The 23,223-nt window shown below is 39.6% G+C and overlaps 1 protein-coding gene across 1 annotated transcript; it reads left to right on the plus strand.

The window, feature by feature from the left end:
• The first annotated feature begins 2,636 nt into the window (after window positions 1–2,636).
• On the plus strand, window positions 2,637–22,795 carry rgma (repulsive guidance molecule BMP co-receptor a). Its single transcript, XM_063005093.1, has 3 exons — window positions 2,637–2,867; window positions 12,741–13,240; window positions 22,160–22,795. Exons 1-3 carry the CDS (start codon window positions 2,786–2,788, stop codon window positions 22,793–22,795), a joined length of 1,218 nt encoding a protein of 405 aa, XP_062861163.1. The 5' UTR covers window positions 2,637–2,785.
• Window positions 22,796–23,223: the final 428 nt, after the last annotated feature.

The raw sequence follows: 23,223 nt of genomic DNA on the forward strand, positions 1-23,223 counted from the left end.
GCACTGGGGAGCTGCAGTTCATTGAGGGAAACATGAATTCCAACATGTACTGTGACATTCTGAAACAGAGCATGATCCCCTCCCTTCGAAAACTGGGCCTCATGGCAGTTTTCCAACAGGATAACGACCCCAAACACAACCTCCAAGATGACAACTGCCTTGCTGAGGAAGCTGAAGGTAAAGGTGATGGACTAAACCCAATTGAGCACCTGTGGTGCATCCTCAAGTGGAAGGTGGAGGAGTTCAAGGTGTCTAACATCCACCAGCTCCGTGATGTCATCATGGAGGAGTGGAAGAGGATTCCAGTAGCAACCTGTGCAGCTCTGGTGAATTCCATGCCCAGGAGGGTTAAGGCAGTGCTGGATAATAATGGTGGTCACACAAAATATTGACACTTTGGGCACAATTTGGACATGTTCACTGTGGGGTGTACTCACTTATGTTGCCAGCCATTTAGACATGAATGGCTGTGTGTTGAGTTATTTTCAGAAGACAGTAAATCTACACTGCTATACAAGTTGTACACTGACTACTCTAAGTTATATCCAAGTTTTATTTCTATAGTGTTGTCCCATGAAAAGATATTATGAAATATTTGCAGAAATGTGAGGGGTGTACTCACTTTTGTGATACACTGTATATATATATATATATATACAGTGGGGTCAAAAAGTATTTAGTCAGCCACTGATTGTGCAGGTTCTCCTACTTAGAAAGATGAGAGAGGTCTGTAATTTTCATCATAGGTACACTTCAACTATGAGAGACAAAATGAGAAAAAAAAATCCAGGAAATCACATTGTAGGATTTTTAAAGAATTTATTTGTAAATTATGGTGGAAAATAAGTATTTGGTCAATAACAAAAGTTCAACTCAATACTTTGTAACATAACCTTTGTTGGCAATGACAGAGGTGAAACGTTTCCTGTAAGTCTTCACCAGGTTTGCACACACTGTAGCTGGTATTTTGGCCCATTCCTCCATGCAGATCTTCTCTAGAGCAGTGATGTTTTGGGGCTGTCGCTGGGCAACACGGACTCCACAAATTTTCTATGGGGTTGAGGTCTGGAGACTGGCTAGGCCACTCCAGGACCTTGAAATGCTTTTTACGGAGCCACTCCTTCGTTGCCTGAGCGGTGTGTTTGGGATCATTGTCATGCTGGAAGACCGAGCCACGTTCCATCTTCAATGCTCTCACTGATGGAAGGAGGTTTTGGCTTAAAATCTCACGATACATGGCCCCGTTCATTCTTCCCTTAACACGGATCAGTCGTCCTGTCCCCTTTGCAGAAAAACAGCCCCAAAGCATGATGTTTCCACCCCCATGCTTCACAGTAGGTATGGTGTTCTTGGGTTCTTCTTCTTCCTCCAAACACGACAAGTTGAGTTTTTACCAAAAAGTTCAATTTTGGTTTCATCTGACCACATGATATTCTCCCAATCCTCTTCTGGATCATCCATATGCTCTCTGGCAAACTTCAGACGGGCCTGGACATGTACTGGCTTAAGCAGGGGGACACGCCTGGCACTGCAGGATTTGAGTCCCTCTTGTCGTAGTGTGTTACTGATGGTAGCCTTTGTTACTTTGGTCCCAGCTCTCTGCAGGTCATTCATCAGGTCCCTCCGTGTAGTTCTGGGATTTTTGCTCACCGTTCTCATGATCATTTTGACCCCACAGGATGAGATCTTGACCCCAAGGGAGATTATCAATGGTCTTGTATATCTTCCATTTTCTTACAATTGCTCCCACAGTTGATTTATTCACACCAACCTGCTTGCCTATTGTAGATTTACTCTTCCCAGCCTGGTGCAGGTCTACAATTTTCTTCCTAGTGTCCTTCGACAGCTCTTTGGTCTTGGCCATGGTTGAGATTGGAGTCTGACTGTTTGAGGCTGTGGACAGGTGTCTTTTATACAGATAACGATGTCAAACAGGTGCCATTAATACAGGTAACCTGTGGAGGACAGAAAAGCTTCTTAAAGAAGAAGTTACAGGTCTGTGAGAGCCAGAAATCTTGCTTGTTTGTTATTGACCAAATACTTATTTTCCACCATAATTTACAAATAAATTCTTTAAAAATCTTTTTTTCTCATTTTGTGTCTCATAGTTGAAGTGTACCTATGATGAAAATTACAGACCTCTCTCATCTTTCTAAGTAGGAGAACTTGCACAATCAGTGGCTGACTAAATACTTTTTGACCCCACTGTATATATATATATTAAAAAAATATACCATAGATAAAGAAAACAATCATAGGTCATATCATCACTCTTTTGTAGAATTTAAAAACATGATACCCTGATGACGCTACAGAACAGAGTCGTTTGTAAAATAAAAGAGTCGACTCTTGTGTTCAGAGCCAATTTACATCATTAAAATGAATCTTAATGGCTATTGCTCGCCCGACTTTTGGAATGGCAGGATGTCGTTTGAAAGTGAGGAAAAGTGGGCGGAGCCATTAGCACGTTTTTATTGGCTCGGCTTACAGTGAAGGATGTCGGCCCCGCCCCAATATGCAGCAACACCCGCACTTTCTCTCTCTCTCACGGTGCTGTGGGGAACTTCAGAGCGCTAGACTAAGAGTGAATGATATTCTTCAGTTGTTTTTTTACACTTGCTGTGAGATTACTGAATAAAGAAATGCGTTATTTCGATGCGCTGCCATGTTAAAGCGAACACTGGAAGAATAAAAGTTCTGTGCAGGTGACTAACTCTGCTTTATTACCCTTGCTATACGGAGCAGGGAGCGGAGAGGAGCGCTGCGCAGTGCCGCTGCTGGATGGATGGGTATGGGGAAAGAAGCGGGAGCCGCTTCGCTACGACTCGGAAAATCGTTTTTCGTGTTTCTCTGCTTCTTCCCAGCGGGTAAGTTTACCTCATGGTTTACTTATAATAAATAAAGTATAAAAGAAAGAAGGAAGCTGTAATGTATGCTGTGAATGATGTTTTCTCTTTGCGTGTGAGTGTTGTTTTGTTTTTACCCTGGCTTACTCGGTTCGGTTTATGCAGTGAGCGGTCCGGTTTGGTTGGTTGATATTTAATTTATAATATTTAATAATACCTGAATTTGTGCTACTTTGTGATATAAAGGCATATTTTACCCTTAAAACTTGAATTCTGTACAATTTACTTTTTTTATGTACGCAAATGTATTTATTTATTTTAGCTAGGTACTGTACTTGGTTGGTGTTTTAAGCATTTAGTCCAAGTCTCTTCATTAACCTAATTACGCTACCAAAAAGCGGAATACATTTCAGCTTTAAACCCTAACACAAACCTAAATCTTTGTTTAAATCACGTCAATAATATTTAAAAATATAACTGTGGTTTGAAGCGGCCTTGTTGCAAAGTTTGGCCAGACTCGTGGGTTTCTTTGGCTGCTGAAGCATTCGTCAGGTCTGTGGTGTCTGGGGGAGGCGGTGAAAGCTACTTACTGTCCAACTTTCACTGTTGTAAAATCTGAATACTTTCATATCATGTGCAATTGTTACAATAACTGAGTGTATCTCACAACAACTCAAACACAAAGCAAATTTAAAATATTATATGAATAAATAAAATACTACATTTTAAGATGACTGCACTACTCTCCAAGTAGTATTTAAAAAGGCAGTGTTTATAATTCTGGAGACAGAATTATCAACAGACAACACTTGGACAAATTAACTGGTACAGCCTATAATCTGAAGCTTAGATATCACAAAAGAGTGTCAAATGAGTTATTAAAGATTATCTAAAAAACAACAGAGAACAATTGTCTTAGTACTTGTACATTTCAACATTAACCTTCTTACTTATACACTAAATGTCTTGTAATAAACTACATGTAGTCTGTAAGCTTTTGTCTAGAGGGAGGCAAGTTTTAGCACTTAAATGTGACATAAGCCGTAAGGTTATAAAATAATTTGTATACGTATTAGATTTCTTTTAGATACTCTATATGCCGTGGGGATGTGTTAAAAATGGTACTATATACAGCATGACTTCACATAAATGTTACACAGAGTAAAAAATACAATATATTGACAACCAAGTACATCATGCAGACACATGCACAGAATGTTTTACCTGACCAACAATACTACTCCCATTGTTGGTTATTAGGTGTACTTCCAAAAAGAGTTGGTGGAAGGACAACTGATATTTTCCTTTACTTTAGCTGATCTTTTTTACGTTTGTAGTTTTCACTCCTTAACTATTGACAACCCTTGGCACCAAGTAAAAAACTGCCCATTTATCAAATTACTGCGGTGAAAAACGAACAATATTTGTTGTAGTAAACCAGTATTTGTTTTTCTGGATTCTCTTTATGTACAACTTGCAACATTAACCAACTAAGCTTCAGTAAACAGTCCCATCAGAAAAAGTAACCAATTGCTTTGACATTGTAATCGTAATTAATTAGGACTAGAACACGTTGCATCATATCATTGACAATTCTAATTAGTGTATATTGAATTTTTATTCTGTAAAGGAAGGGTGTGGTTCGAAGATGTCTAATTTCACACTTCTACAACAGTACCATTAATGAACTTTTATTTTAGATTTCTTTCAGATACATATTAGATTTCTTTCAGATACTCTATATGCCATGGAAATGCATTAAGAATGGTTACTATATGCAGCATGGCTTCACATAAATGTGACACAGAGTAAAAAAATACTATATATTGACAACCAAGTACATTATGCAGACACATGCACAGAATGTTTTATCTGACCAACAATACTACTCCCATTGTTGGTCAATAGGTGTATTTCCAAAAAGAGTTGGCATAAGGATAGCAGATATTTTCCCTTTAGCTGACCTTTTTTATGTTTCCAGTTTTCACTCCATTACACTTAACATTTGTTAACCCCAAGTAAAAAGTGTCCATTTATCAATTTACTGCAGCAAACAATACTCAACAAAACAATATTCGTTGTAGTAACAACAGGATTGTTTATCTGGATTCTGTTCATGTACAACTTGCAACATTAACCAACTAAACTACAGTAAACAGTACAATCACACAGTAAAACATCCTTGTTTGTAGATGTGTACCATCAGAAAAAGTAACCAATTGCTTTGACATTGTAATCGTAATTAATTAGGACTAGAACACATTGCATCATATCATTGACAATTCTAATTAGTGTACAGGTCCTTCTCAAAAAATTAGCATATTGTGATAAAGTTCATTATTTTCCATAATGTAATGATAAAAATTAAACTTTCATATATTTTAGATTCATTGCACACCAACTGAAATATTTCAGGTCTTTTATTGTTTTAATACTGATGATTTTGGCATACAGCTCATGAAAACCCAAAATTCCTATCTCAAAAAATTAGCATATCATGAAAAGGTTCTCTAAACGAGCTATTAACCTAATCATCTGAATCAACTAATTAACTCTAAACACCTGCAAAAGATTCCTGAGGCTTTTAAAAACTCCCAGCCTGGTTCATTACTCAAAACTGCAATCATGGGTAAGACTGCCGACCTGACTGCTGTCCAGAAGGCCATCATTGACACCCTCAAGCAAGAGGGTAAGACACAGAAAGAAATTTCTGAACGAATAGGCTGTTCCCAGAGTGCTGTATCAAGGCACCTCAGTGGGAAGTCTGTGGGAAGGAAAAAGTGTGGCAGAAAACGCTGCACAACGAGAAGAGGTGACCGGACCCTGAGGAAGATTGTGGAGAAGGGCCGATTCCAGACCTTGGGGGACCTGCGGAAGCAGTGGACTGAGTCTGGAGTAGAAACATCCAGAGCCACCGTGCACAGGCGTGTGCAGGAAATGGGCTACAGGTGCCGCATTCCCCAGGTCAAGCCACTTTTGAACCAGAAACAGCAGCACTGGACTGTTGCTCAGTGGTCCAAAGCAAATTTGCAAATTTGAAAGCAAATTTTGCATGTCATTCGGAAATCAAGGTGCCAGAGTCTGGAGGAAGACTGGGGAGAAGGAAATGCCAAAATGCCTGAAGTCCAGTGTCAAGAGAGAAAGAAAGATATCCTTTATTTGTCATATATACATATACAGGTGTACAGTACAATGAAATTCTTTCTTCGCATATCCCAGCTGGTGTTGGAAGCTGGGGTCAGAGCGCAGGGTCAGCCAACTTACGGCGCCCCTGGAGCAGACAGGGTTAAGGGCCTTGCTCAAGGACCCAACAGTGGCTACATAGCAGAGCCAGGATTTGAACCGCCAATCTTCCGGTTGATAGCCCAAAGCCCTACCCACTAGGCTACCACAGGCCCTAGGCTAGGCTACCACAGGCGCCCTGGTGAGAAGTACCAAGACAACTGTATCTTGCCTACAGTCAAGCATGGTGGTGGTAGCATCATGGTCTTGTACCCACAGTCAGTGATGGTCTGGGGTGCCATGTCAGCTGCTGGTGTTGGTCCACTGTGTTTTATCAAGGGCAGGGTCAATGCAGCTAGCTATCAGGAGATTTTGGAGCACTTCATGCTTCCATCTGCTGAAAAGCTTTATGGAGATGAAGATTTCATTTTTCAGCACGACCTGCTCACAGTGCCAAAACCACTGGTGAATGGTTTACTGACCATGGTATTACTGTGCTCAATTGGCCTGCCAACTCTCCTGACCTGAACCCCATAGAGAATCTGTGGGATATTGTGAAGAGAAAGTTGAGAGACACAAGACCCAACACTCTGGATGAGCTTAAGGCCGCTATCGAAGCATCCTGGGCCTCCATAACACCTCAGCAGTGCCACAGGCTGATTGCCTCCATGCCACGCCGCATTGAAGCAGTCATTTCTGCAAAAGGATTCCCGACCAAGTATTGAGTGCATAACTGAACATAATTATTTGAAGGTTGACTTTTTTTGTATTAAAAACACTTTTCTTTTATTGGTCGGATGAAATATGCTAATTTTTTGAGATTTTTTTGGGTTTTCATGAGCTGTATGCCAAAATCATCAGTATTAAAACAATAAAAGACCTGAAATATTTCAGTTGGTGTGCAATGAATCTAAAATATATGAAAGTTTAATTTTTATCATTACATTATGGAAAATAATGAACTTTATCAGAATATGCTAATTTTTTGAGAAGGACCTGTATATTGAATTTTTATTCTGTATGTGGTTCGAATTAGGGCTGGGCGATTTTCACGATTAATTCGGTTAATTCGCATGAACGTTTTCACCCGATGTTAGAAATGTGACAATCGCGATTGTTTACATACTTTATATTTTAATTAAAATACCAACATGTCACGAAGCAGAAACTGACCAGACGCTCGCGGAATATAAATCAGGGAAAGTTTAATATAACAAGGGCGAAAACTGTACAAAATCAGGTAGAGTCCAAAACCAGCGAAAACCAAAACAGTAAACGGAAGACAACAAGGATTATACACGGTAACGGTTAGATTCAGTAATAAGGAGCGCAAACACGATCGGCAAAACGAGACACAAACAGAAGAGTTTAATTAAGATTCACTGAATCAAACACCGCTGAACTGAATCAAAATACGGAGCCGATGAGCGCGATCAGGATTGGCTGGAAAGTAACGAATTACATTTACTCGCGTTACTGTAATTGAGTAGTTTTTTTTGTGTACTTGTACTTTTTAAAGTAGATTTTACAGCCTGTAATTTTACTTTTACTTAAGTAAGTTTTCTATTAAGAATTGTAATTTAAATCACATCCGTTACTGAGTAAAAAAATCGCGTCTGGGAAACTGCTGCAGTGAATTCTGCGATAGGGAGTCGGATCTTTTGTCTCGGTTCCTTTTAAAGAGCCGTATGTATGTAACGACTCCCAAATGCGAATCGGTTCCTTTATTTTGGCTTAAAGGGCCGTTCAATAGAATCAAATCATTCTACGACACATTAATAGTGGTTAATACAGTTTGAAAGTTTTATGGGACTAAAATGACACATTACACATCCAAGAGGACAAAATCAAAGCTGAGCTGAGTGATCACTTGATGCCCCCCCAATGTAGATACTGATACAGACTCACTCAGTGGTGGAAACAGCACAGTACAGGCTCGTGTTCCTTTTAAGAAACCTGTAAAGAACTTTTTGTAGTTTTTTTCCTAATGTAAGGAGGTTCTGCTGAACATTATTTAAAATAAAAGTTGTTTGTGAGCTATTCTTAGATATAGATAGATAAGGATATAGATAATTTAGATCTATTTTGTTTTAATTATTGTTAATTATTGTGATATCGTTATTGTTATAAAGTTTGAGTCCCTTAAAAGGATAATTATAGGTGGTGCTGTAACTATTTTTGCACTTCTGCAGCCTTTAATTACAATGCAAAAAAAGAATTTTGAGTCTTATTTTAATTGCATTATACAAGAACAAAAAAAATCTAAATAATTGAGTTGTTTTTTTTTGCAAAATCGCCCAGCCCTAGTTCGAATGTGGTTTGAAGATGTCTAATTTCACACTTCTACAACAGTACCATTAATGAACTTTTATTTTAGACATTTAAATAAAAGGTAACTAGTATTAATGTACCAGCCAAGCTGAGATTAGTTGCTTTATATCAGATAGCTGAATGAGGATTGTGTATGTGGAATAGTTGAATATATCATCAGTGTCAGTGAAGCACTGTGGTTTTTTGCATTTTACTACAATGCATAGTATTTGTTCAGAGTAAATAACCTGTCATAAAGTGGATAGATTTATTACAGTATATCAGCTCGCCTTTGCTCTGTAGTGTGAGGTGGATGATTGCATATTGCATGGTGACAAAAGTTTAGACTATCGCTTTTTATCAGATAAACTTTGTGAAAGACAATTACATCAGTCCATGGTGATAAAATTTTAATGAACTGATATTTAATGATATACATAAAATAACAGTACTAGTTGTGTAGTAAATGTATGATAGACAATGCATTATTTTAGAGGAACCAGGCTGTTTATAACTTTGTGTAAATATACATTATTTGTAGGTTATTGGATTCGTGTATCTACCCATGTGCATAAAACATAGCTTTGATTGAATGTTGAGAAAAAACAATTCTCCTCATTCTATGCAACAGGTTCTCCTCACTCTATGCAATAGGTTCTCTGTAATTTGATGCATGGTAGAAATTGCATTTGCTCTTAATTATGGCCTTTTTTAGCTTTCAACAGGTGGCTATCTTATATCCAGTGTGACCTGTGGAATGGCAAACCCATTTTCTTCTGCTCTGCAGAGATCCTGTTTCTTTAGAGCAACTCAACCTAATCCCTTTACACAGGGGCTAATTTATGACCCGGCTGCCTCTTCTTTCAAATGGCAAATTACATTGTCTTTATTCAAAGCCTTCAGGACCACCCCCTACACACTCATGCACAAACCGCTGCCCCCATTGCCATAAATTCTTTCAGAGTTGCATTTGTCCTCCCTTACTGGGGGGAGGTGACTGACACCTGCTGTTTTTTTTAACCCCAAAGCAATCAGATTTTGCAATAAAAAAGAAGAGAACACTGGGGTGCGAGTGTGTGAATTTGTACCGAGATGATTAGCACCCGTAACTGGCTGAATCTCACCACTCAGTTTGTGTGTTACATTCCCATTTGTGTCACTGCAGGTAATTGTGATTGTATATTCAGGTGTAAACAAGTTGGTTGTCCAGGACAACTTCATGCTAGTTTCAACCATATCCCAACAAGTGTATTTATTGAATGTTAATGTTATGCTTTTGTGCTATAGCTAATAATAAACAATACACTCTCTTTTAGTGTAATCCGAGTTAAATTCATTACAATTGAAGTTTATAAACATGACAAAACAAAAAAACATTAGTGAAAACATCAATAAGCTATACTTTATTTGCATAAAATGATTTTATATATATATATATATATATATATAGAGATGTTGTGCAAATACTAACATAATGACTTCAAGTCACTCACTAAACATGAAGCGTGTTTTAAGCTAGATTTTGTTAACATATCCCAACATAGACAGTTTTAGAATATTGTCTTTGAAGTAAGGCTGTGGTTTAATTCATATTGTGCAAGTTAAACAAAGGCGATGTGCAAAGAATATCTTTCTCTTTTTCGTGAAGTCCAACATACTTTGGAGAGTCCGCTTGTGCAATGATTAACAGGCAGCCAGACTTACTGATGCAAAACAGTTTTGCCGTTTGTGATTTTAATATGTAAAAATGTCATTGTTTATAACTTAAATTATTTGAATGGATAAAAAACGTTCAGATAACAATCTCCACATGAGTTGGCTCATGCTCACTGAGGGATATTGAGAGTAAGTTTTAAATCTGCATGTATATGTACACAGCAAAAAGTCCAGTGTTGAATTAACTCCCACAGAGTTGATTTTAACACTTTTTCAGGGTTTATATAGCTCCACACTCTTAAGAGTTAAATCAACACTTTCAAAATAGTTAAATGTTTAACACCCTGTCAGACTTCCGGTTTAAATTATAAAGCAGAGTTAAAGTAACTGAGGGGAAACAAACTTCAGCTGAACTTGGACAGATGCAAAAGCAACAACAGGCCATTTGTTCGTCATAGGCCGAAGACAAAGTCACAATCAAATAATGGAAAATTCATCAAATGTAATACTTTTACAGGTGTTGAGTTTTTAAATGTCTATATATTGGTAATACTTTCCCCCAAATCAGATAAACTTTGAAACAGAGAATAAACAAACTAAATCTTAAACTCTACAATAATTAATGCATGAATTAATGCAAAAAAAGACTGCAATTATTAGATTAAACTTTGTCATTGTGCAGAGTACAAGTACAGAGCCAACGAAATGCAGGAGCATCTAACCAGAAGATAGAGATTATTTACATATAATACAGTTAAAGTGCAGTAGTGTCCAGATAAGTAACAATGAAGAGACATATATTAAGAACAGTAAACAGACAATGACTGTCCAGTGTATAAACTAGTCTATAATTACAAAGTTATGAAAGGTGAAAATTATAGCAAATGCATTAAAACACGCATAACACACATGTCGAGTCAAGATCACTTCCTGGTGAACTTTCTGCTGACTGCAACATGTAATGCAGCTCTGGTGTTGAAGTGAGCCTCTTGGCCTCTTTTATGATATTTGGCTTGAAGAACACATTCCGTCTTGTCATCAGAACAGTCTTGATCAGTCTTTATTAAATAATTCATTTTAAACCACTAGTTGTACTACTACATTAAATGCTTAATTTTAACCCAGTACAAACATCATTCCAAACTTACCAATCCTTTTGTATCCAGAAATCTTGGGAAGGTGGAAAGGATATCAGCACTTCTGCCTGGATCATTAACAAGTTTCTGGCGGTGCTAAAAAATCTCCCTCATCATCTGAAAAGAGATTAAATATCTAATTTAAATTTATGCAATTGTCCTGCAGTTATTTGGCACAAATAAAAAGGATATGGAACACACATACCCATGATTATCAATCATATGAGCCACCAATGTTAACCATTTTCCCAGAATAATCATTAAAAAAAGAACACAAACAACCACAGTACACAGTTCCCCAGCAGGCAGGGAGAAAACAAGTCATTTAGCTTCCTAACCTAGCTGACTAGATGGCTAAACACGCAAACAAAAAAAATCACACAGGACCAAAAGCAGCTGATGTAACTTAAGTGGCAGCAATCAGCTGCAATCAATCTGTGCAGCGTTCTTACACCAGAAACTTTCTCTCTCACTCTCTCACACACATCCTTCAGTACACCTATGTTTTATACTGACTATATCATCATCAATGTATACGTTCATTAAGACTGAATTAATTACACTTACCGCGTAAACTTGAGAGGAGGAAAATGGTGCCGTCGTCTCCTTGTCTCCAACCGAAGAAGTAAAATGCAAGGGTGGAGTTTAATTACATCTAAATGCATGGGTGGAGTTTAATTACATCTAAATGCATGGGCAGAGTTTAAATTAATCTAAGTTAGGTTAACACCAATCCAATCAACTCTGCCAAATAACTCCAACACTGAACACAATTTAAACCTGAATGTGTTAAAATGACACTTTAAGAGTGAAAATCAACTCTGAAATGTTTAACTCTGAAATTTCAACACTCCAGTTTTTGCTGTGTAGCTGAGCTCTCAGTTGGAATCAAGTGGCAGCTGTTGGAAATGAATTAAAATAGCATTTTAACCAACAAAACGTTAAGTTATTGGTCCACCGGTTGATTATCAATATCCCTACTTTGATGTTTTACTTAAAATGGATGTAGACACATACACATAGATCCACATGTGCAGAGATTAACACACAGCTCCACACTGTCACAAAACAACGTCCCAGTTTTATTCTGCCAATTTAATTTGAACAGTTCCATTGTTCATGATTTAAATGCACAAATGTTCCTATTCAGGTTACAGTTATGCATGCACTTTCTGAACATGCATGTGTGCAAGCGCATTATTAAAACTGCTCTTGCTTTCTGAAGTGCTGAGAGAGCTGTAGCTCTGCTCTGGTTTAAAAAAACAACAGATGTTGGAAATGAACTAAATGCCATTTTTAACTCAACAGCATTAACTGAACAATGACAGATTTGTCGGTTATCAGTTAATTATTAACATCCCCTGTCAGTACTTTAAGGTCAATGGACTTGTCTTAAAGATGTTTATATAGACTACTTGTCAGAGAGACTTAATCAGTTTTATGGCAGAGCTACAAGAGTTAGTAGAACAGATCAGTGGTTCAACAGGATTATAAAGGGAGCCGACACGGCTATAAGACTGTATTTAATAGTTCAGCATTGATTCATTATCCTCTCTATTTCTCTCCACAGTGGCTCTGCAGTGTAAGATCCTGAAGTGCAACTCTGAGTTCTGGGCATCAGCACCGAGCTCGGGCCCTGGCGAGGAGTTTTGTGCGGCGCTGCGTGCCTACAGCCACTGTGTGCGGCGCACTGCCCGCACCTGTCGTGGTGACTTGGCCTACCATTCAGCCCAGCACGGTATCGAGGACCTCATGACCCAAAACAACTGTTCCAGGGAGGGCCCCACAGCCCGCACAGTGCCACCTGTACCAGTCCACCAACCCCAGGTGCCGACCGAAGGACGAGTGCCCTCGGATGGGCCCGAGCTGTGCCATTACGAAAGGAGTGTCGTGCGTCCCAAATACACGCACTGTGGCTTCTTTGGCGACCCTCATCTGCGCACCTTTAATGACCAGTTTCAGACTTGCAGGGTGCAGGGCGCCTGGCCACTTATCCACAACAAGTACCTGTCAGTGCAGGTGACTAACACACCAGTGCTGGCTGGTTCTACAGCTACAGCTACCAGTAAAGTACGTAACTTTTTTTCTTGCTTGCTTTTTACTAAAGTGATGCTGATAAGGAAAGAAATAATCGAGTAATAACTGAAGGCACATTTCTTTTAACCTATAACATCTGACAAGCTTATAGCAACCCATGATATATAAATGAAATATAACACATATCACCCAGGTTCATATCAAGTCCAAACAGTGTAACACATCAAACATAGCACCAATGTATAACAGTAAAATCAACATAAATACTGTCAGCAGAACCAGTTCAGTATCATAAATCTGGATTTTAACAGTGCTAACCACGAATAGACATGTAGACTGTATATTAAAGCAGTTTCTGAAAGCATTAGTGCAGTTATTATAAGAGGATAAGCAGTTTTACCTAAATATGCAAAATGTACACATCATTTTTGTAAAAAAAAGAAAAGAAAAAAAGAAAAAAAAGAACTGGTGCATGCGCACTGAGGGTGGGTCGAGGTGCATTTCGGATTGGTGTAGCTGCACTCTCAATTGAAATTGAGTGTCAGCTGTTATAATTGAATTAAAAAGACATTTCTTTTGCATTTTTTCAAGTGCTCGTGCATAGAAGTTGTACTGCTGCAATAAACCATCTTCACTTTGCAAAGTTTACAGAGCACCACATTGTTGTATCTTTGTGAAAAACACTCCTAAACTTTAGATGCTCGTGTGCAAGTTTTTTTAGCCGCAGCTTCCCCACAGAAATCCATGATCTTAGTGGGCGCCCCACCCCTAGATCTTTATGAGCATAATGTTGTCTTAAATTGTGGGAAACACAAAGAAAAAACCAATGAACACACATTGCCTTAATATTTCGTCTAGTATCAAGTCAAAGGTATAAAAGTGTCCAAGTAATAGTATAACTTTTGTTGTTAAGGGTACAAAAAGCCAGCAAGATAAAGTCATCAGTAGAGGAAAATGGGCTTTTTTTTTGCGATTTACTAATTCGGATGTTATGTTAAAATGTCCCCTATTTACTATGATTTTAAGTTAGATTAGCACATAGCCAACTGGTCTGCTAAATACTCTAGCAAGCATTGGTTCCAGGGTAAAAGCTCTACTGTTTCTGAAGCTCTCTAATATTTTCAAGTAATAATGGAAATGCTGAATATGAATGCTTCAGACTGTTTGATTAAAAGCACATTAGCTTTACACAGTAGACACAAATTAAAACTTTGCCAATAAAATAACAAAGATATTATACACATTTGCAGGGCCTTACAGTTACTGCACACCATGAATCCACCATGAACACATTAATCATCAAATAAATCAGCAACAGCGCAGTGGTGCACACAGTCCCTGATGGAACTCGTAGTACTGTACAAATGTGCACGGCAGAGTCTGGTTAGTATTTAAATGTTTGCCAGCAGATCAACTTTTGATAAACAATGCAGTTTTGATGAAGCCTTATTAAGAAAGCAAACAGCAAGAGCAAAAGAACAGTAATACGGCTCAGTGCTCCCAAATTCAGGCTAGTATTTTTTATATTTCATATCAGAGACTGGTTTTGCTATTGTCTGTATGTGCATTGAGGACAGTGTTGTTTTAACTAAGTGCTCAATCCATGAACCTAAACAGCGAATCATTTCTTCACATTAGCTGGCTAGCCCACCTCATAAATTATCATTGTTTTGCTTTACGGTAGATTGGATGCAGCCAGGATGTTGCCTTTAAAGAACCGTCCAGCTGCAGACCCGAGGTGAAAGTGCAGGCGCCCATAACAAACTCATTTATTTTGCATGTTGTCTGCCGCTTTTTCTGCAGCTGGAATCGGGCAAGCACTGGTCATTTTCTTCCTGAGTCGTGCCTCGTAGTTAGCGATACAGAAAAAAGAGGGCAGGAAGGGGAAGGTTGAGAGAAATTTTCAGGCTGGAGCCACATTTAGAAACAGCCCAATTTTCCTTCATCAGGATCCATTAATAATGCGCTATTAAGTAGTTTAACCACAGCTGACTTTAGGAGTGGGTTCAGGGGGTTCTCTGTAATGATATTTGTGTTAAGTTATGCTGGGGAACAAATGGCTGCTAGGCCTGGACAAAAGGAGAAAATGACACTGAGGGCAGATGCCACCTGTGCAAACAAGGCTCACAGCGTTTATTGATAGGTTTATTATTGACTTGCTTTGAACAACTTCCTGCCGCACAGACCTGGACAACTGGCCTGACCAGAGTGATTGCAGGGGAATTTGGTCATTCAGCTCCACCTCTTGCCCTCTTTGTCAATCACACGCACATGCAAAAATTTGTAGTCCCAGGAGTACACAGTAACAACAGCCCGCTGGCTCTTGTAATAAAAGCTGCACTAAAGCCGAGCCAGGAGTTGTGAGCAGCACTCCCTAATTAGCCCTGGTGCATGCTGGGATTTCAGTGCTGGCAAGAGTCCACTTCCCTGGAGCTGAATCCAGGGTTCACAGGCTGCCTCTCAGCACCATGAATGGCTCGCCTTTGTGTCTGCACACTGAGGCCTGCTGTAGTGCAGACTACGAGCTGGTGTTTCTCCACAGCATGTTTACCTTGCCTTCCCTCCACACATACACCATGAGACAACGCTGAAATGTGGCATAGCAGAGTAGGCTGGGGGGGTAGGGAGTGCCCACGCTACACACACTGGCATTGTTCCATAGGGAAGCTCTCACCTTGAGCAAAACGTATTCAAATTGCTTTAACTGCAGTGTCACTTGGACTAGATGGCTCAATTTCTTTTCTAAAAGGACAAATGAAGTACAGAAACTAGCAAGTAACTGAAAGACTGTTCTCTGTAACTCTTGAGGATGGTTTTGCATTTTGGGTTATTGTGTTCCAGTATGTGAACATTTATAATATATACATCCATATATCCTGTTAAATATTTGCATGGTCACAAAGTACAACCCATTACAATCTAGTTGCATTTTTCATCTTTCGGATTTCTTTAACACACCTTGTTGCCACTTTTTTATCTGACATTTGTTCAATATTTTGTTAAATTATTTTGTAATATTTGTAAAAACTAGGGCTGTCGAAGTTAACGCGATAATAACGCATTAGCGCGATCTCAATTTAACGCGATTTAAAAAAAATAGTGCCATTAACGCAAATTCTATTTGGCTCTGCGAGTCATCCGTAGTTCATGTTGAGACTTGACCGTGCACGACATCTCTCATTAAGACAGCGTTTCTCAAATGTAACCGAGCGTCGTAGTGATGCACTTTCTTAATAAAGAAATAAATACACGGTATTCACAAATTGTCGGGAGCAAAACACTTTATTACTTTTTCTGTTACATACCGAATAGCGGACAGCTAGAGTCATCGCGTTAGCCAAGCATGCTATTCCATGAACTATGGAAGCCCCAAAGGGTCAAAACACACTCACTTTGTGTAGAAATGTCCATCAAACCATTGTCACGATACAACCACAGAAAAGTCAATAACTAGAAAGTTACAATAACTACGCCTTATCCCACCTGAAGCACCGCTGATCTACAATGTTTGCTGATGGAGAAATTTTAACCTACAATCTGACATATATACGAAGTCAAGGGTCTCTGCTGGATAGTATTACTGCCTAGTATGTAAGTGAATAAAACTCCCTTACAGTTTTCTCTTGTCCCAGCAGTTTTTAACATCAGTACATTTAGCATAAAATGTGTTCACCATTTTAATTGTAACATTTCACTTAAAAATCCTTGTTTTCTATAACATTTACACAGATCTTTTTAAATGCGATTAATCGCGATTAACTATATGAAATTCTGAGATTAATCGCGATTAAAATTTTTAATCGTTTGACAGCCCTAGTAAAAACCTATTTTTCAATGCTCTGACATGCAATGCTCTTTCATATGCTGTGTAAGGACCCTGACTGTGCAGAATGCAGGGGCGAGAATAGGAGGGCTGTACACATGTCGGAGCAATGTGCTCTCCTTGGATGCAATCTGGTATCTCTCAGCAGCGGAAGACAAAATTGAGTGCGCTAAATCGGAAGAAAAATGATGTGTTTATATTAAAGTATTTAATCAAGTGTAGCACTGCCTCCTAACGTACCATGTGACATAAGCATGTTGGTTGCCTCAGAAAAACGATGGCTGCTCCACTGCACAAACTTGAGTTTTACAACTCAGCTCTTAATTTTTTTACATCGATTTTACATTTTAACATCGTTTAACATCAATTTTTGCACACACACCAGTAGAGATGTACCGATCGGGGTTTTTGGCACTGATTCCGATCTCCGATCTCCTTTCAGGGATATCGGCCGATAGCCGATTCCGATCGGGAAGGGGGGGGGGGGATTTAGCAGTAAATAAACTTAAAAAGAGCCTCACAGTAAAGATAAACCAGAGCAGCGCGCGTGTGTGTGTGTGTGTGCCTTTAGAAGAGACGCTTTGTTCACAGTATCGCTATAAGTGATTCATTGATTCATGAGTCGATTCGTTTTATGTGAAGCGTAAGTTTCTCTTCTCAGTCATCTCTCCGTGTTTACTGTTATTAATTAAATGTCGTGGTTTTAAATAAACACCAACTACTACAGAACATTTTGTGTGACTCTCTTACATTAAAAAGCTTCATTAAAAAGCTTAATTAAAAAGCTTAATTAAACTGCTATTACCACAGATCTGTAACCGACTCAGACTCGTTCCGTCTAAGGAGCTAAAAGTTTTCTGATGATCTGATGATGAAGTTCAGCAGATGATCCTGAACTAACGAATTTGGTAATGAATAAACGTTTGCCTCGGATTGGCTCTGTAACGTTTTCTGTTCTCATCTACATCACAAGTAAGAACCACTTACGATTTACCAAAGTGAACCAGGAGTTTATATAATGTGCTGATAGAATCGATTCAGATGTGACCGGGTTGAATTATCTTTTTAAAGTAAATATTACAATCAGCAAAATTACATCGTATGTATGATGCACAACGTTAATCATGTTATTTTAGGTCATGAAGAGCTTTCACGATGGTTTCTGTACGATGGTTGACGAATTTTAATGCGATGATTGGTGCTTCGTAGCTCAAAGTCTGGATCAATCCACTGAGCTGTTAAGCTTAACGTGATCTTTATATATCACACGATCGGATCGGCTACTTTTAGGAGATATCGGCCGATCGCCGATAGCATATTTTGATTAAAAATCGGCCGATACCGATTCATAGCCGATCGATCGTTCCATCTCTACACACCAGGTTTAAGTTGGATTTTTAGTCAGAACTAAATTTTTAAGTGTTGGTGTAGTGTAAGCACTTAAGCAGCCCAGTTTCTCCAGTGTCACAATAGTTATTAAGACTGTTGTTAAAATGATCTGTGATCAATCATATAGTGCGCACTAGCTAACGACTAGTCGTTTTTAAGCCCAGCAATTGGAAACAGTCCAGCTTGATACTGAGTTGTAAAAAACCCAAAACCCCTAAAGTATTATGTATGATCAGTGTGAATTTCAGCCTCACATTCCTGGGTATAATATCCGTATCATAGAGATCTAAGAAGAGGCTCTGCTGCTTTGTGTATAAGATGCAGTGTCAACTGCATGACTACACTATTTGACCAAAAGTATGAGGAAACCCCTTCTAATTATTGAGTTCAGGTGTTATAGACCTACAGTGTATCACAAAAGTGAGTACACCCCTCACATTTCTGCAAATATTTCATTATATCTTTTCATGGGACAACACTATAGACATGAAACTTGGATATAACTTAGAGTAGTCAGTGTACAACTTGTATAGCAGTGTAGATTTACTGTCTTCTGAAAATAACTCAACACACAGCCATTAATGTCTAAATGGCTGGCAACATAAGTGAGTACACCCCACAGTGAACATGTCCAAATTGTGCCCAAAGTGTCAATATTTTGTGTGACCACCATTATTATCCAGCACTGCCTTAACCCTCCTGGGCATGGAATTCACCAGAGCTGCACAGGTTGCTACTGGAATCCTCTTCCACTCCTCCATGATGACATCACGGAGCTGGTGGATGTTAGACACCTTGAACTCCTCCACCTTCCACTTGAGGATGCGCCACAGGTGCTCAATTGGGTTTAGTCCATCACCTTTACCTTCAGCTTCCTCAGCAAGGCAGTTGTCATCTTGGAGGATGTGTTTGGGGTCGTTATCCTGTTGGAAAACTGCCATGAGGCCCAGTTTTCGAAGGGAGGGGATCATGCTCTGTTTCAGAATGTCACAGTACATGTTGGAATTCATGTTTCCCTCAATGAACTGCAGCTCCCCAGTGCCAGCAACACTCATGCAGCCCAAGACCATGATGCTACCACCACCATGCTTGACTGTAGGCAAGATACAGTTGTCTTGGTACTTCTCACCAGGGCGCCGCCACACATGCTGGACACCATCTGAGCCAAACAAGTTTATCTTGGTCTCGTCAGACCACAGGGCATTCCAGTAATCCATGTTCTTGGACTGCTTGTCTTCAGCAAACTGTTTGCGGGCTTTCTTGTGCGTCAGCTTCCTTCTGGGATGACGACCATGCAGACCGAGTTGATGCAGTGTGCGGCGTATGGTCTGAGCACTGACAGGCTGACCTCCCACGTCTTCAACCTCTGCAGCAATGCTGGCAGCACTCATGTGTCTATTTTTTAAAGCCAACCTCTGGATATGACGCCGAACACGTGGACTCAACTTCTTTGGTCGACCCTGGCGAAGCCTGTTCCGAGTGGAACCTGTCCTGGAAAACCGCTGTATGACCTTGGCCACCATGCTGTAGCTCAGTTTCAGGGTGTTAGCAATCTTCTTATAGCCCAGGCCATCTTTGTGGAGAGCAACAATTCTATTTCTCACATCCTCAGAGAGTTCTTTGCCATGAGGTGCCATGTTGAATATCCAGTGGCCAGTATGAGAGAATTGTACCCAAAACACCAAATTTAACAGCCCTGCTCCCCATTTACACCTGGGACCTTGACACATGACACCAGGGAGGGACAACGACACATTTGGGCACAATTTGGACATGTTCACTGTGGGGTGTACTCACTTATGTTGCCAGCTATTTAGACATTAATGGCTGTGTGTTGAGTTATTTTCAGAAGACAGTAAATCTACACTGCTATACAAGTTGTACACTGACTACTCTAAGTTATATCCAAGTTTCATGTCTATAGTGTTGTCCCATGAAAAGATATAATGAAATATTTGCAGAAATGTGAGGGGTGTACTCACTTTTGTGATACACTGTACATTGCTAACAGGTGTTTGATTATATGATTCACACTTTGTGGCAGCAGTTGACTGTCAAACAGTCCAACACCACTGTGCTCCTGTGCACAAAGCATGGTCTATAAATGCGATTTGAAGTGTTTGGTGTAAAGAAACCTTAGTGGCTTGTCAAGAGACCTGACCTCAATCCAATTAAGGCCTTCTTGTCCTTCAGACAAATGATCTATCAGCTAAATTGGTGCAAATTTCCACAGATACACTTTAGAATGATGTGAAAACCTTCCTATGTGTGCCAGGATGCACATTTTGGCAATTTCTTTTGACTGATAATTGACCATGTTTATCCAGCAGTCATCTGTTAACCACAATATCAACATAAGTGCAAAGTCATAAGTAGGGATGTCCCGATCCGATCTCAAAGATCGGAATCGGGGCCGATCAAGGCATTTTTTAACTGATCGGTATCGGCTTTACTAATGCCGATCGTAATCCCAATCCTTTGCTGCACTAAGTTTGTTTACTTTTATTTTGTAAAAAATAAAAGAACATTAAGCAATAGTTTGGATGCAGGCAATTTTTTCCTACAGCACTACAGAGCTTTTCAGTTGTTAAACATGTACATTGGATTAATTTAAATAACTGTAATGTACTTGAAGTGTGCACTGTGTGAACAGTATTATCTAGTTCTTATCTAGACAATATCTAGAAAATACAAGTATCGGTTTGAGAATCGGTATCGGTATCGGATTGGGATCAAAATTAATGATCGGGATCGGGAACAAAAAAACGTGATCGGGACATCCCTAGTCATAAGTGCTTTATTGATTAAAATAACTTTAAGTAGTGAACATGACCATAATGTAGAACAGTAAGATGAACATAAACTCCATGAGCAGAAACAGTTTATCATTCAAAATTTCTTTTTAGTGAGTAGAAATCTCTATATTTAGCAAGTAATAGAGATAGAGGTGCAATACGTATTTAAGATTGTCCAGTTAACATTAATGTAGATATTATAAGGTGATTAGCTGAGTTTGACCTTAATACTGGAGCTCAATATTGGGGGCAAAATATTATTATCATATAATTATCATCTTATCAACAAAGCAAAAAATACATTACACACAGATCACCATGTGCAGAGTTAAACATTTAATCAGACTCCATGCGGACACAAAACCATAATGTTTCCATTTGTGATTGTAATGTGTAACTTTTATTTTATTATAAAAATAATATTAGTGCGTAATAAAGTTTTTTGTGTGTTTGAGTTACTATGTTTAAATATGTCTGTGATCAAGAGTGGCACATGCATACTGAATGTGGGCGAGGGCGAGTTACAAATCAGCACTTTAACTCTGTAGATCTGTAGCTCTGCATTTAATTAAAATCAAGAATCTGCTGTTGGAAATGATTTTTTGGACAACATTTTTAACTTGCAGCATTATTTAAATGAGAACATTATTATTTTATTCATATTGTGTAGTAAATATTGTGTGGTTTGTGACTCAGCCTTTTAAAAGTTATGTATTGGACCTGTGAAGGGTTAATCACATAAGTGGGTCATTCTAAATGTAAAAGTGACCCTATTTAAAGGCATCAGATCAGTGCTCCTATATGGGCAGACAGCTCAATAGTAAACTAATGAAGTCCTTGAATGAATAACCAAATCATGCTTGTTTGCATTCAGAATATTCTGTGGTCCACTGAACCATTACAAACAATCCACTGACCGACCTTTTCACCTTTTTTTCTTTATAGTTAACAATCATCTTCAAGAGCTTGGCATCATGTGCAGAGCAAAAGACATACCACGCTGAGGCAGGCGAGCTGGTGGCAGCATTCACAGATGGCTCCCAGAGTGCAGGTCCTCTCCGTATCGTAGAAAAGGTACCAGGTCACCACATCGAGATCTACGCCCGGCACATTGGCGCCACACTGCTTGTAAGGCAGGTGGGCCGCTTCCTGACATTTGCCGCACGGATGCCAGAGGAGGTGACGCGCTCACTGGACGAGCACGACAACCAGGACCTGTACCTGTGTCTGCACGGCTGTCCGGCCAATCAGATCATCAACTCCAGGAGGCCCGAGAGCCCCGCTCATGGCTTCACCTATCAGTCGGCTGTAGCCAAGTGCAAGGAACGTCTCCCGATAGAGGATGTTTATTTCCAGTCCTGCGTTTTCGATCTGCTTTCATCGGGCGACGCAGACTTCGCGCTGGCCGCCTACTACGCCCTCGAGGACGTTAAAGCTCTGCATTCGGACAAGGACAAGCATCACCTGTTTGAACGGGATGCTGGGGCTTTCAATTCGGCCCCCAATGGATCAGGCTTAAGCTTGTTGATACTTTTGAACGTTCTAGCCATACGTTTCTGGACTTTGTGTGAACATGTGTAGTTTCATGTGGCTGTGTTTGTCGTCTCATGGTGGTCATTGTCGTGTCGAGTCCCCAGAGGCTGTGAGGCTTTCGGTCTTGTGTGGTTGTCATCACATGTACCCAGCCATGCCCTCATCTGTGTTGTCGTTAAATGGATAACTGTTAAGCAGGAGCTGTCCTGCCCTTGTCATCACGTCAGCATTCAAGCTGGTCCATTCACAGAGGAGGTCGCAGCGACTCCAGGACGGAGACTCTGAATCGGATTAAAACTGTCTGTCCTTCATATAACTGAAATGAAATGCAGCTGAAACAGAGGGGATGATTTGATTGCAGAAAGAAAAGCTCTGCAGATGTTCTCCAGTCGCTGGTGCCAAAACCAGACCTAGCCTGCGTCGTCTGGAACACAACCGAAGCACATGACAGGAGCTTTTGTAAACCTCTGCCGACG

The sequence above is a fragment of the Trichomycterus rosablanca genome, chromosome 11 (genome assembly GCF_030014385.1).
Source record: "Trichomycterus rosablanca isolate fTriRos1 chromosome 11, fTriRos1.hap1, whole genome shotgun sequence".
NCBI classification, from domain to species: Eukaryota; Metazoa; Chordata; class Actinopteri; order Siluriformes; family Trichomycteridae; genus Trichomycterus; species Trichomycterus rosablanca.